The sequence below is a fragment of the Hyaena hyaena genome, unplaced genomic scaffold (genome assembly GCF_003009895.1).
Source record: "Hyaena hyaena isolate Hyena2069 unplaced genomic scaffold, ASM300989v1 scaffold_363, whole genome shotgun sequence".
Classification (NCBI taxonomy): domain Eukaryota; kingdom Metazoa; phylum Chordata; class Mammalia; order Carnivora; family Hyaenidae; genus Hyaena; species Hyaena hyaena.
The window spans coordinates 1,819,322-1,835,529 of record NW_024080995.1 but is presented as its reverse complement, the minus strand read 5'-3'; the positions used below and the strand labels follow the sequence as shown (position 1 = coordinate 1,835,529).

At 33.9% G+C, this 16,208-nt stretch overlaps 1 protein-coding gene across 1 annotated transcript in view; it reads right to left on the bottom strand.

The window, feature by feature from the left end:
- Positions 1-16,208, bottom strand: part of LOC120243913 (sodium channel protein type 1 subunit alpha) — a 176,030-nt gene that overhangs the window by 15,222 nt on the left and 144,600 nt on the right. Inside the window, exons 18-21 of the mRNA XM_039250140.1 lie at positions 12,722-12,842; positions 10,348-10,502; positions 8,236-8,409; positions 5,493-5,615 (exon numbers count right to left, since the gene is read on the bottom strand). Of these exons, the coding sequence (XP_039106071.1) occupies positions 5,493-5,615; positions 8,236-8,409; positions 10,348-10,502; positions 12,722-12,842 (573 nt within the window). The remainder of the gene's footprint in view (positions 1-5,492; positions 5,616-8,235; positions 8,410-10,347; positions 10,503-12,721; positions 12,843-16,208) is intronic.

The window sequence follows — 16,208 nt, the reverse complement described above, 5'->3', positions numbered from 1 at the left end:
TATTTCCCTCTTTTTCTGAATATTTTGCCTACCATCCAGATTAAAAAAAACTCTTATTTTTATTGTATAGACACAAAGTACACACTAAAATGCACTTTTTTTTTTTCTTTTTTACCTACAACAGCCAATTTAGAGCAGGGCAGAATTCTGGTGTTCTCTACCTACTTCTTGAATTTCTTTTCATGTCAGTCTGCATGTCTCACACTTCTTCCTTCAGAAACCTTTTCACCTCTGTTACTACTTTTTCATTTTCAGCATCCATCCTATCTCTGGACTTAATTAAGTCATACTGACACTACTGTCAAAGTCTTATAACTTTCTCCTTCCTCTGATCCACATAAGATGAATTCATCATCCCTAAGTCTCACTTTAAAATTACTTGAGGGATCCCCACTGATTATCAAATATTTTCCTTACCTTGATATTCAAATCACTCCACAAAACTACATTTCCAGTTTAAACTTCCTTAGCCACCTACCCTTCATGCCAACCCTACTAATACAATTACCAGACAACTGAGATGCCTTTGGAATCCCTTGCCCAGTATCCCCCTTTCTGGAACATTCTTTCTTCTACAAGGTCTAGTTCACGTAGCACTTCTTTCACGGAGCCTCACTTCACCCTCCATGTTAGCCTCCAAAATAAAGATGAACGTTTCCTCTTTTGAATTTAAGAATCAGAATTCCAGGGCTGGCCAGGACCATAGAAATAATTTAGTATGTTGTTTTCTGTTGGCAATGAGAAAAATGAGGCTAAGAGATTAAGTTCAGAAAGTAGACTAGAAGTAGCACCTAGTGCTTTCTCTTTCCATTCTACCTCACTGATTCACCTTGGAGTTGTTCCCATTTATCTGGTTCCCAGATTGCTCTGTATTAGAGCTACCTGCATGCCTGTAAACTCCACAGATGAAAGGCTTTCCTTTTTTTAATTTAAGATCCAAAAATATATTATACTTCTCCAAGGCCTTGAATGTTTTGAATAAAGAGATGTAACAGAGTGCTTTGAATATAGGAAAAAAGAATGGTTGATTGAATGAATGAGAGGAGTAAAGATTAGCTTAGCATTTATTGATGAAAACATAATTTTTAATGTTATTTTTGGATATGAGATGCGAATAAAGAACTGGACACACAAAAAATTGTGGGCTAGCCAATAAGTCTGAGAGGTTTACGTTGAAACAGAGGATTCTCTTTGCATTAAAATGAACTCTCTGTAATTCATGATTCAAGCAAGTGCTCTGAAGCAGTGTCTTCAGGATATTATTTGCAATGTTTTCATATATTTGGTCCACAGGTTATCTTTATTAAGATTCAAACAGTAAATATTGGAAAACATTTGGCATAGTATTAGGAAATACACTGTACAAAGGTCCATAATATTTAAAATTTCATTAAATTAAGCAATGAAGTTCAGAGAAAGGATTGTCTTTTCCCAGGAGTCCTAAGCCATTCCTTGGTTCAGCACAGAAGGAGATGTATTAATTCTTTTCAGGCTCTAGGGATCTGCAGTAATTAGTTCCCAGGAGGTGAAGGCACTGGGAAGAAATGGCCTGAATACGTTAGAAAGAACAGATAGAGATTTCAGGATGCAGAAAAGATGTCTAAGGAAGGAACTACCTTAATACTTGATGTTGCTTCTTCTCACAAATGCTTTGCAAGACATCAGTAGAATTTCTCTATTCTAGCACAATCCAATCTTATAAAGGCTCTTTTGTATCTGGTTCATTATCTGCATTTTTATTAAATCAACACAAAATGAAGGATTGACAATTAAGTATGCAAATTGTTAGGAATTTTGATACATATAAAAATGTCTTGTCTGAACAAATTTCTCTGAACTTCAAATACTACTACTCATGGATGCTAATGCTTCTCTAATCTAAATATAAAGACTACACAAATAAAAATCAAAAGGGGATAATGTAAAAATCACACATTTTTAAGTATGAAGAAGAGTAGTAGAGTCTTTTAAGAATCTAATGACTACATTTGTGTTGTGGGGTTTAATTAAGATAATTGTCTTTGAAAGATATGATACATCAATTATCTAAACAAAAACTCCAACTTTATCTCTCTCAAAAATAGAAACTCTCCTTCTTGTATATCATTTTTAAACTTCAAGAAAAAACAAATATGGATTCATTTTTATTGATGTTTTCATCATGTTATCTTCTAAGATCCTAAAAAGTTATTTGGGAGTGACTTACTCTAAGAACTGGGTTTCTACATTAAGTTCTATTTAATACACATGGTAAGACATTTGTTTTATTTATAGGTGGGAATTCTAGCCTGTATAGTTCGAATAAGTGGATTTTTTTATATTAACTTTGTTTCTATTTAAAACACAAATCACATGTGCTTACTCAACTCTTAACATATTTTTGCTTCATTACATTTTGAAAGTAATTCTCATAAACTTTCATATAATAAAAATGAATACGGTCACACAATCAATACCAGTCTTATGAAAGCTGGAATGTTGACTCCTAGCATCTGCTCACACATATTAACAAGTCAGGGAATTGCCTGCTTGTATCTGGATGGCAGTTTTCAGGACCCAGACCAATGTAAAAACTGGCAAGGGTTTTATGCTTCAAACAGCACCATCAATTGACAAGTTAAAATTTCCACACATTCATTCTAAACCAGATCCCCCACCCTCACCAATCAGATAATCTCCCCATAAATAGATAACTCCATGTACACATAACTAAACCATATTCAGTGAAACTCAGGAAAGATATGAACCGTTGGTGTTCAAATCCACAGAGGGTAAATTCACAAAGGTATTTTTCTCAAAAGAAAATTTCAGGCACTTGAAAATAGGGGATTAGAATATAGTGTATTTTCCCTACTGTGGTGAGTACCGTTTCCAATCCCTCCCTCACCCCACTACACAAAGTCACAGTGAAAGGATGAAAGGTAGCAAAAGGGGTAATACAGTACCCATAATAAAGGGCTGAGGGGAGGAACCAGCGCTCCACCCCATCCAAGTTGGAGCAAGATTATCCTATATAAAATAGAAATATATAGTTTGTTATTAGTTAGAAATCTGATATGACAGAACATTTGGTGTTACTTCTTGTATATGATGGTCTCTGTCTGTTTCCCTATGAATCAAGACTTGAGTCCTTTTGAAAAAGAAGGTATCTAAAATGTCTTAGATTAGGAAATTAAAAATACAAATTTAAGTACAAATTTTATTTTACTCTAGATAGTCACGACATCAATTCACTCAGTTCAGTTTTACAAGTTGAAAAATTTGGACTGGAAATTTGAAATACAATAAATGTTTAAAAGCTGTCAGCCAGAAATGTGCATAAAGCATGCAAAACATAAAGTGCAACGTGATGATAATTTATTCCTTTCTAACTTCGTGTCAAGCACTATACAACATGCTTTATTTGGTAATGTTGCACAAAAGCACATGCTTGAAAAGTGACAAATCAACAAAAATAAAATGAGTGCTTGATTTATACTCTGACACAGCTATTGTGGTTTTATGCTGCTAGGGAAAAGAATAAAATGAGAGTTTCTGAATATATTCAAATATCACTTCCCAATTATAATCATCATTATTATCTCTATCCTCACCATTATCCACATTTACATTTTTTACAAAGTAAAAAAAAATCCAAGCACGAGAAACACAAAAATGGAATTAATAATCAGGTTATTTTGTCTCTACAATGCCAAACATGTGTTGAAATGTCAGCCATTTTAGGGCTGTGGATATTCTGTCATTATGAGGCAAGGAACTACATTCATAAATCCTAGAATTTAAATGCTGAGATCATCTCCTATTGGCATCAATAAGTTTATGTTTTTAAAATTCTCATTGCACAAGTTAACCTCTCCTTATAATGAAAAAAAGCACTATTGATCAACAATTAGAGAAGGTTATTTCTGTAAAAATCAGAGGTAGACCCACGAGACCAACATTATTAATGGAAATAAAGTGTTCAATATGGGAACATCTGGCCATTTGATCATGTAATACTTTTTCAAAAGGTTAAATTTAAAATGTTCATAACAGCTTCAAATACTTAGCATTGTTTGGATTTCAGATGACTTTCAAAAGGTATTACTTTGATTCAGGCAATACATTTTCAAGTAGAATGTATAAAAATAACACTTTTCTCGAGAACTGAAACTGCCAGTCTGAAACAAAAGAAAGTGACATTTTAATTGGAAAATAAACTTAATTTTTACATACCCTGGGGAGAATTTCCTTTTACATTTTAGTAAATATGTGAAGATCTCTGTGAGAAATAAAATAAGACTGCATTATATTGTGTTAAATTGTTTCTAATGAGGACAAAAACTTTTTATATATGTTAGGGAAATTAAAGACAAGTCTCATGTTCTTAAAGAGTGACATTTACAATAAATCTTATTTTAAAAGAACACAGAAGGCCATCAGCAACCTAGAAAATGTAAATGGAAGTCTTCAGTAAAACTTAGGTTACATAAACAGCTAAACCTTAGGCAGAAAAAAAGCAATGTTTTTCTTTTGGAATCACACTTAATTCAGTAGCTTTGTTTGGTAAAATAATGTTTGATTTTAAAAAACAACTATTTTTTCATTATACATTTTATATATCAATGCTTTGTGCGTTTTAAAAAGGCATGGAAAAGAGTATGTCTATAATGACAACATTTCTAACCTGTCATGAATCACAGGGACCAATTTAATTGTTCCTTGAAAGGAGTACTATAAAATTTTGTGTGACTCAAGTGAAATTGGGAGTTATGCTTAATTTATGAATCATGAATCATCTATGGTAATGAATCAAAATTACATTTCCTGTTCATTATAAATGTTTTACTTCATGAAAAATGGTGCGGATTTGCATATAATCTTTATGTTAGTATTACTATTTATATAAATTAAAAATATTAATGTCATTATAAATTGAGGCTATATTAATTATAACTTTTGTTAAGTTTAAAATTCAGTCAATATTTAGTATCTACCCTTGGCTATATTCAAATAATGCAAACTTTGGCATTATACAGACAAAACGACATTAAAAATTTTTTTTCATTTACTCATACTTAGGCACATGTGTGATTCACATTATTTTCAGTAAAACTCATTAAGTACAATTTAGGTCATCACAAATGAGAAGCATGTAATGTAGAATTCACTTAAGTTGATTATTATCATATCATGACACATAGTACTTTAATAGTGCAGCTGCTTTTTTTATAGACAGGTTTTTAAGGAAACTCCCAAGATAGATTAGGAAATAAAGTCATTTTAATGAGCACAGCAGATAAATGATACTGTATCATTTCAAGGGAGGCCTAAATTCTCTTGCATATCACCCAGAAGTAAATATGCAACAGATTAAATGATAAAGTAGCAATTTTGCAAGGATTTGCCATTCCTTTTGCATGCATGGGTTTTCCTTTTATAAAATTTGATTCAATGTAGTTTAATTTAATTTTGACTACATGTAATACTCAGGTTCTTTCATTTTTCCTTACCCTCATCCCTTCAAATCGTGATAAAGCTCTTAGAGGCCTCAGAGCTCTTAGTGTCCTGAGGGATTTGATGGCACCAAGTTCTGAGTAACCCAAGGCATTTGCTGTTAAACTGACCAACGAAACCTGCATAAGTAAATAAATTAATTAAATCATCAATCAATTTGTATTTACTACGTAGTATAATAAATAGGATTTTTGCTTGGAAGATAAATGGTTGATCTTTTCAGTAATGCTTTTAAAATTTTAAGGAAGTATTTTCAGTTTTATACAAAGAAAGTAACTTTCAGGATGTTAATTAAATCTAGTTGAATAAAAAAACCCTTAAATGTCATGTAATTTATTAATTTCTCAACTAATAAATTAGTTGAATAGATTCAACTACATTTTTTATTACTAATAAATTAGTTGAGCAATAGAAAAACTAGATAAAGATTAACTTTCAAAAAGGAAGAAATCCAGGTGTAAGAAAATGTCATTGGTTATCCTTTATTTTTTTAAATTTATTTATTTTGAGAGACAGAGAGAGAGCAGGGGAGGAGCAGAGGGAGAGTGATGGAGAGAAAGAATCCCAAGCAAGCTCTGAGCTGTCAGTGGAGCCTATGGCAGGGCTCGATCTTATCAATCGTGAGATCATGACCTGAGCTGAAATCAAGAATTGGATGTTTAACTGACTCAGCTACTCAGGTGAAGAATACATATCCTTTCCTTATTAATGGCTGTTGCTGAATTTGGGGCTTTGCATCATTAGTAATAAAATACAGTAACTGCTATTGTATCAGAAAAAGCATGAAATTTTAATCCTTCATCGTATGTTCAACTAATTATAATTGATACTCTCAAAAAATAAAAAACTTAGCACATTGATTTCAAAGCTGACTTATGAAGGTGACTTTTTTTTGTCTTGCTAAAACCTTCTGTTTTCAATTCTCTAAAGTTTATTCTTATGTAAATAATGTAATTTAACATGTAATTCCATCATGAAACTTCCTCAAATGTTTCTATACTAGACTTACAGCTTCTGCCATGGTTACTTGGCTGAAAATGGCCACAATTAATCTTTAACAAGTAAATAAATCAATGGATTTACATCATTTGTATGAAATACATGAGTACGAAGAAACAAAATGTTAGGTATGTAATTCTCTAAATAAAGATTTATCAAGACTCCGTATCCAAACAGAGTTACAATTTCTTTGATTTGAAAGTGGCTAGTATAGGCCAGTTTCAAATACATGGACACTATTTTTGCAAAATTTTCTATTTTCAAGTATATTAAGTTACCTTATATTTAAATATATTTTTATACTACTTACAACATGTTATAATTTTTTGTGTGTTTTTAAGAGAGTTGCACTGATCCTAATGAAATAATTAAAATAAAATATTGAAAAGTAAAAATATTTTTATTGCAAGATGATAAAATTCTCTAGAATTATTCCTTTATATATTTCATGCTATTGAACTTAACCATGTTGTATACCTGAAACTAATGTAACATGTGTGTCAACTACAATAAAAAAATAAAAATAAAGTGCTTATAATCTGACAATTAAAAAACTCAACTTACACTAATAAATAAAATCATCATTCCTTCACTAAAATTTCAGACATGTAATAATCATAATACAGAAAAGCAAAGCACAGGAAGTTTCAAAAAGGTTAAATTACATTGAAGATGTAGTGTGAAAAATTCTGGGGAGTTGAAATAATATAATTTCTAATGCTTGAAACCTCCATATTAGAAATATTTTCTGTTGTGTGATAAAGCAATTGTTTTTTTTTTTTTGAGGTTTTTCTTAATTTACTCATTTCATAGTAACGTTATTAACCTCTTCTTCAAATAGCTCTGGCTTTGCCTTTGTTCAGAAGTAAAGAGATATAACATATGTGTGACTCTTAGCTCTGGAAATACTTTCCACAACAAACCTGCATAGTCCTGCTGTATTATTATCTATTATCTTTTGGGGATAAACAATATTGCCTACGAAGTCTGCGATATTTTGGACACACTTTTCTAGAGCTGAAATTATGCCAAACTGACGGCATGAAACATTTTGTTTAATAAATCTCCAGAGGCAGCCACCTGTTTTAGGGTAGACGAAGTACTGTTAATAACTGGGCATCTGTGAAGGGCTGTTTGGTACATTTCGGGCTTGCTTCAAGTTGAGTCTACATCCCACGGAAACTCTTCTTGCTGCATGAAGTAGAGCTTTTCCCTACAGTCTGTATACTTAACTGCCTCTAATGGAGTATAATCTATATAATCTACACTTTAAAGCTACTCTCTAAAAACTTTGAGTAGATTAAAGAGAATTTTAAAAAAATGATGGTAGCTGTCATCACCATCACTGTTTATTGAGTGCCTTTATTACTGTATATACTAATATCGCCATTTTACAGAGTCAGGAGCCAAGTAATTTATTCAGTGGCACACAATCCATCAGAGATGGGACTGAGATTCAAACGCGAGTCTCTGACTCACGACATAAGGAATTTAAGCAACATACCCTAAAACCACCATAAATCCTACCCTGCCCCCTGACTCCCCCAGGCTAAACCAGTACTAAACTAGCCAATTTCTTTCAAAAACTACAACACTATCATTTTGTGAATTTGTTTAGTGTCTATTAAGTAGAACATCCTATCAACTCAGCATAGTTGTCAGAGATTCACTATTTTAGAATCAGTATACAGACAAAACAAACTATCCTGGAAGGGAGATAAAGATGTGGAGGATACCTACATCAACAATTAAGAAGTCCAGCCAACACCAGGCATTGGTGAAATATGTTTGATAGCCATATGCCACCCATTTTAGAAGCATTTCCAGAATGAAAATATAAGTGAAAACTTTGTCAGCATATTCCAACATCGTCTTAATTGTCTTTCGCTGATCAATATATATGTCTTCAAATGCCTATAAAGAAAAGTGATATCTTTTAGCTTTCTAAAACTATTATACTCTATAAGCTATTTTTCTGATCATAAATATATATTTTCCATGATTTTATATGTATACATATGACATTCTACTGGAGAAGAGTAGTTATTGCTGGGTTTTTTTTCCGAACCCTCTCAAAGATCTTTTAGTGTATCAGGGAAAAGTTGTACTCTCCATCGATATTATAGCCCGAAGAAAGAGGTAAAAGCATAATTCTCACAAATTAATTTGACTTGTTCAGGAAACATTTCTTGATGTTATATCCTAATAGTGCTACCTTAGCTTGAAGTTTTATATTCCTTTTGTTTCATTTCTTTTGCTCTCTTCAGTTGATTTTTTTCCCGTAAAAAGATTGAAGAAATAAAAAGTGAAGGCTTCTATTTTTCAAAAAGCAGAAACTGTAATTGGTCATCACATCACCCAATTTCACTACGTAGGCGGGCTCATTTGTCCCCTCCCCATTATTTTGTTGATAGTTTATATTTCTCGGCAGAGATACAGCATGACCATGATGACAAGATGAAAATACTTCTCATTTAGGTTGCAATATGTGTCCTTCCAATATGAAAGCACTTTATACTTTACCCCTAAGTCTTACATTCTTTTCAGGGCAAAAGACTATTTCTTGTCTAAAGTGACATGCAAAAAAACTTTATGACATCAGAGAATATAGGCTTATATTCTAATTATAAATATAAATTAAAGAAACTTAAGTAATTGTATTTCAATCGGCCAAGCTCATTTTATCTGTCATCTATCTATCTATCTATCTATCTATCTTATGGCTTAAGTATTCTATTTGCATCAGTGTTTTTCTAAAATGTTATCTATATGTTATGTTTTATATTTTTGTAAGCAATTTTCATTCAAATGTAAATTAATTTGATATAAAAATCATCTTCGTATACAGAAAAACCAATCTTTAAGTGAATCACTTAGGCATGCTGCCCAATTTTTTTTGTCACCAATATTCATTGTTTCTTGAGTAGTGTAAGAATAGTTGACACAATTTAAAAGGGACAGAGAAGTAGTCCCTAAGGACTTATTGACTGTCCATAAAGAGATAATAATAATACTGTTCAGAAACAGGGTTCATAAGAATTTAGATGTTATGTATTTTCCATCACAGTGCTTCCATTAACTACACTGAAGCTGCCATGTTTACTTTTTTTTTCTTTTTAACGTTTTTTTTTATTTTTGAGACAGAGAGAGACAGAGCACAAACTGGGGAGGATCAGAGAGAGAGGGAGACACAGAAACTGAAACAGGCTCCAGGTTCTGAGCTGTCAGCACAGAGCCCGATGTGGAGCTCTAACCCACAGACCGTGAGATCATGACCTGAGCTGAAGTCAGATGACTAACCGACTGAGCCACCCAGGTGCCCCGCCATGTTTACTTTCTTATTAAAATATGAGTAATTGAACTTTTGTATTCCTTGGTTATAATGAATGGGCTGGAGGGACAAATTTTCTAGGCTACTTAAGAGCAAGCAAAAATTAATAAATAGCTTATCAGAAATTATATATATGCATAGTAAAAATAAATCCAGAAATGCATAGTTGAAACATTAAGTCTATAATCTGGAAGATATGATGTGGGGGTAATTAAAAATGTGTTGGAGACAGGTAGAAGACGGGGTGGTGTGTGGGTATATGAGTGGGTAAGTGAACACAGGCTGGATGGATATAGAGATGTTTCAATATTTAAGGAAGAAGTCATAAGTAGAGATAACAGTTTGAGGTCTGCCAAACAGAGGTGATATCTGAGGCCATGAAAATGAAACTGGATGTAGAATGAGGGTTTGGGAAAAAGTGCATTGGATGCTACAACAGTGTAATAGAAAGATTAGTAAGTCACCAGTATTAGATTATTTTAAACTTAATATTGTACCACTTTTGCTTAATATTCACTCACCAGAGCACCACTGCTAAGGAGAATCATGAAAACAATGAAGGTCTCAAACCAGTTATGCTCAACTATTCGGAAACATGTTCTTCTCAAGTTCCACCATTGTTTCCCTCTGCCTTCTTCCACACTGATTTGACAACATTTAAATCTTTGTACACAGCCTGCAAGTATAATGTGCAAACAGGAGTAGATAAAGTAACTTCCACTGCTTCAATAAGATTCTTTGGCACATCCCTGATTCATCTTTTCACTACAGTTATCATCTCTCTCTTGTTGGGAAAATTCTCGAATCCTGGAGTAATAAGCTAACATTCATTAGCTGTGTGAGGGTGTGAAAATTATTCAGCCTCTTTAAATGGTGCCCTACCTGACTGATAATACCTGCTTTTTCTGCCTCAACTCTAATTATCCAAGAAAGAAATGTATATAGTACAAATATAAAGTGGCTTTACCTTGTACCATGTCATCCTATTGCACCCCATTGAAGTCGCTTTAGTAAAGGACTTCAAAATAAAAATTAACAATAAACAGAAAGCTTCAAGTTTATTTATTTTGCTTATTTTTTAAAAGTTTATTCACTTATTTTGAGAGAGAGAGACAGAGCACGTGAGCTGGAGAAGGGCAGAGAGAGAGGGAGAGAATCCCAAGTAGGCTCTGCACTGTCAGCGCAGAGTCTGACATGGGGCACCAACCCACAAACTGTGAGATCATGACCTGAGCTGAAGTCAAGAGCCAGATGCTTAATCAACAGAGTCACCAGGGGCCCCAGAAAACTTCCCTTTTAAAGAAGTTATGGAATAATAATGTAGATCTCTCCCAACAATGCTGGGTTTGTTACTGTTTTCTTGTGGTGCTCCTAGAAGAGCTCATATAATTTTCAAAATTAATTTAGTCCACCAAAATGTTGTTGCTTGGCCTTGCTTTGATTTGTCATTTCCTTCTTTGTACTGCTTTACTCACTCAAAATCAACAGATACCTGTGAATGCCTTTGTAAGCATCATGGGAAGATACAAATCACTTTTCAAAAAAAAAAAATACAACAAGAAACAAAAGATACAGAACATGGACCTTGCCACTAAGAGCCTTACATTCTTGTTTTCAAGGAAAGATATAAATACAGGAACCTTATCTCAAGGCAAAAAAATTAAAAAGAAAAAGTCAAGTATGCTGGACGAAGAGGGACAGAGAGAGGAAGAAAGACAGAAAGATACATTTAACAGTTCAGAACGGAAAGAGGAAAGCTCTCACAAGATAACATATGAACAATCATCAGGTGAATTAAATGGATGTATTTATTATAGCTGTTCAGAGTAATAATAAGCTCTTTTCCACCACTGTCAGATGAAGGTAGTTTTGAGAAGGACTTTGAGTAACATGTGGAATTTATATGGAAGATAAAAGGCAATAATGTATACCGGGCCTCTGAGGAAGAGATCACTAAAGAGAGAATATGCAAATATATTCAGATCTTTAAAACTCAAATTCCCGAGAAAATCAGACCATGGGAAATACGATCACAGGGAAGACAAAGCTCTTAAAGCTATATTGTCCATATTGTACCAGGCTCAACTAAGATACTCTTCAGGTATCAGGTATGGGGCACAGCTTATTTCCTGCTTGATCCAATGACCATTGGAAAATGGTGATTTTGTTAAAAAAAAAAAGTACAGTTTAGCATTTGCAATCATTTCTGAGTTGGGGAGGGGCAGAGAGAGAGGGTGACACAGAATCCAAAGAAGGCTTCAGGTTCTGAGCTCTCAGCACAAAGCCTGATTTGGGGCTCGAACTCATGCATCCTGAGGTTATGATCTGAGCTGAAGTCAGGTGCTTAACCAACTGAGCCATCCAGTCACCCCCAGAAAGCTATTTTCAAGGCAAATTCTTTGTATGAGAATTTTGACTAATGTTAAGGTGCCAGGTTATTGTAGGGCACCTGGGTGGCTCACTCTTGATTTTGGCTCAGGTCATAATCTCACAGTTGTGGGATCAAGTCCCACAACGGGCTCCACACTGGGTGTGGAGTCTGCTTGAGATTCTCTCTCTCCCTCTCCCTCTGCCCCATAAGCCTCTTTCTAGAAATAAAAATAAAAAAGATGCCCACTTATTGTCAAATCACCATTTTATTTTTAAAAATATTAATCAGTCGCTTGTTTTGACCACATTAAAATATTTTTCTCTATGTTCATGATCTTTTACACAAAATGGGCAGAAATAGCCAAAAATAACAATAGATTTAAAAACTGCTAGCCTATTAGAAGTAATTCAAATAGATCTACTGAAGGTTCTTTCCTATTGTGAATGATTCATCTTAGGGGATCAACAGCTAAAACAACCTGCATTCTGTAAACGGAAGATTAACATGAGGGTCATTTTCTTTACCTTCAGTGAAACAGGCTTCAGGTTCAAGGGTTTCCTCAGGTTCTACTACAGGCTGTTCTTCTGCAGGTGCACCAATGTCTACAGTGCTGCCTTCAGAGGAGCTGCTGCTTTCATTAAGTTTCTGCGCATGAGATAGATATAAGTCACTTTAATTTCGGTAATAGCCTAGGAAGAAAGGATTAGTGCTATAAACTGATTTTGGATTCTCCTTGAAGTGAAGAGATTTTAAGCAAAACACAGATTGAATAAGAAAAGGAAGTAAGGAAATTGTCTATGTTATCCCCTTTTCCATAATTCCCATGTAAGCATGAAATCAAGTTATTATGTTATAAAGTTACAAATAGCTGAAAGAAACATATATTAAGCAAACCACTCTCCTATGAATTAGAGAAGCCCCATAAGGAGGGTGAGGGGTAAGAAAAGTTAGTATAAATGTTCTCATTTTACAGATAAGGGAACTGAGGCTCAGACAGGTGAAATAACTTGTCTAATGTCATGTAACTATTAAATGAGAAAGCCAAGATTTGAGAATTATTCCTGACCCAAAGCCCACGCTCTATCTTTTGTGTAACAACACTGTTTCTTAAACAGTGTATTGACACCCTTACAATTTTTCCATCAATTTAAAACTGAAAATAATCCATAAAACAAAATAGCAAGATTAGTATAACAGGTGAAGAGAATCTATAATTCACTCTTGAAGTGAAAAACAAAGAAACAAAAAAATGAAGACACCTGTTCACACCACAAACTAATGGAATTTTATATAATACAAATACAATAGAATTTTAAGTAATATAAATAAATATTCAGTATCTCCATGGAAATTATTTCATCAGCTGCAACAAGCTGTCTTCTTGGTAACTGTAGACATGAGTTCTATTTAATTTTCATTTACAGTAAGCCTGCCAAACTAATTATATACTTCTCATAAGGCAAATGTCATAATAATAACATAAGTGTAGGCAATGATAAAACTCTTTGGTATGTAGTATTACTGTAACTTATAAGGAATTTTTTTTAAAGTAATACTTGCAAAGTCTTTAAAAATTTTGGACAAATCCACTTTCTGCTGATCACAGTTCTTCACATATGATGCCAAATATCTGACTCCATATCAAACTTCATATCCATTGCTAAATATCATTGTTAATTGCCTAGATTTCTGATTTACAATCAGCAACTGTGAATATTAAGGTTAAAAGATGTGAACCTAAATAACATGAAATTAATTTTATCAAATGCCCAATGATTGTCCCCCTAAATATCCTTCTCTGATGTGTCTTCCCTGGATGATGATAAAATAAATAAATTGCTACCTTTTTTTTTTTAGCACAGTTACTAAAGATCTAACTAGTTCAGATTTTCTACAGATGAGCGTGCTATTGCCAATATATCAAACTTTAATCTTAAGAGTATTCTTTAAAATAAGCTATTGTTTGACAACTCAACATTGTATATGGTACCAGTTATTAGGTATAAACAAGTAATCCTATAGATGCTTACAGATTAGTTTCCAAACACTTGTTAAGCATATTCTACTGTCTGCATGAGCTACTGTTAAGAAAGTATAAGTGTGCCTAACGTTACTCAAATGAAACACGCTCTCAATTAAAGTCATGACTTTTTTTTTTTTTTAAGTAGACTTCACACCAGTGCAGAGCTCAAGGCAGGTCTTGAACCCACAACCCTAAGATCAAGACCTGAGCTGAGATCAAGAGTCTGATGTCCAACCAACGGAACCACCCTGGCACCCCCTAAACCTACTCCTTTAACCAAGTTTCTGATTTTGGTTGTTTGTAGTATCATTCTTTGAACAAACAGACTCCAACTCCCCTTTATTCTTATTCTTTTCTAATATTGACAGTAATCTAAGTTCAAATTTGTTAAATTACACCTTTGAAATAACCCTTCTCTCAGTCTCATCTTCCAAGCTCCTATGAGCTTTCTGTTCATCCTTGTCACTTCTCTGGAGAGCTATACATAATAATTATCACCCTCATTCTAGCCTCACCTAAATCTAGAACTTTGTGGACCATGAAGCCTGCTCTATGCTAGATGCCCAATAAATATTTGGTGAATGTATACCTCTGTATCATATTTCATTGCCAGATGAAGCTTTTTGTCTCCAACTTAGCACCAAATTTTTCAAATCTATCCTTCACAGTAGCTGTGCTTTTTAGCCAAGGTGAACTTCTTAGTGTTTTCTGACTGTTGCTTATAGTGGTTATTTTTGCCCATCACTGGGGAAGAATGATAATTACTTTCTCATCTAAACCTCCTTTATCACTCTATCTGCACAATGCTTTGGGCACATATTACTTTTTTTTTTTAATCTAACCTACCTTTATTCTAATTGACTTACCACATTAACAGTAGTTGGCATCTTCTCTGTAAAACACCATGACTGATACACTTGGTGTGCTGAAATTGCTCAAATGGCTGGTTCTATTCTATCACACCTGTGTATTTCTGCTTTCACCAGGTGAGTTGCTTACTTATCAAGAATAAGTTATATTCAGGGGCACCTAGGTGGCTAAGTCAGCTGAATGTCCAACTCTTGATATCAGCTCAGGTCATGCTATTGCAGTGGTGAGATCGAGTCCCTTGTCAGACTCTGTGTGGAGTGTGTTTGGGATTCTCTCTCTTTCTCTCTCTGTCCCTCACCAGCTTTCTCTCTCTCAAAATAAATAAACATTTAAAAAAAGAACAAGTTATGTTTGTTTTCAAATCATGTTATCTGTGTACCACTTTAGTGTAATTATATAATTAACTCTTACATAACTTGATAAAATGAGTGAAAAGAAAGTTGTTACATCCATAAAAGCTAAGTTGAAAGCATTGCATAAGTTTATATATACACATATAAAGGCAAATCCTCCCCCCCGCACATATATACGTACACATGAAAGAAACTTGTAAAATTAGGTGTGAGTAATATTTTTTTAAAGGAGGGGGTACAGGGGATCTGTATTTCTGGAAGGCTGCTTAATTCAGGTTGATTTACAAGGTTCTTAACATCTCTGTCCACTTTGAAAAAACCGAAACTGGAAATCCTAGATGATGAATTATAGGTGTGACCCATGCCAAAGCAATGCTGCAGAAATGCCAATGATAAACACAGGCTAGAACGAAAGGCCTGAGGTAACATTTTCATGGAAGTGTCTATCATTTTTCGAAATGAAGCAGTTTAATGTTTGGGATCTAGAAGGAATTCCTATGCCTTTCCAGAGTGGGACATGATTAAAAATTAGATTTTATTTATTTATTATTTAAAATTTTTTTAAGTTATATTTATTTATTTTAAGAGAGACAGAGACAGCGTGTGTTGGGGAGGGGGAAAGAGAGAGGGAGAGAGAATCTTAAGCAGGCTCTGCACTGTCATCACAGAAACCAACGTAGGGCTCGGGGCGCCTGGGTGGCTTAGTCAGCTAAGCATCCGAGTTTCGCTTAGGTCATGATCTTGCGGTTCATGGGTTCGAGCCCC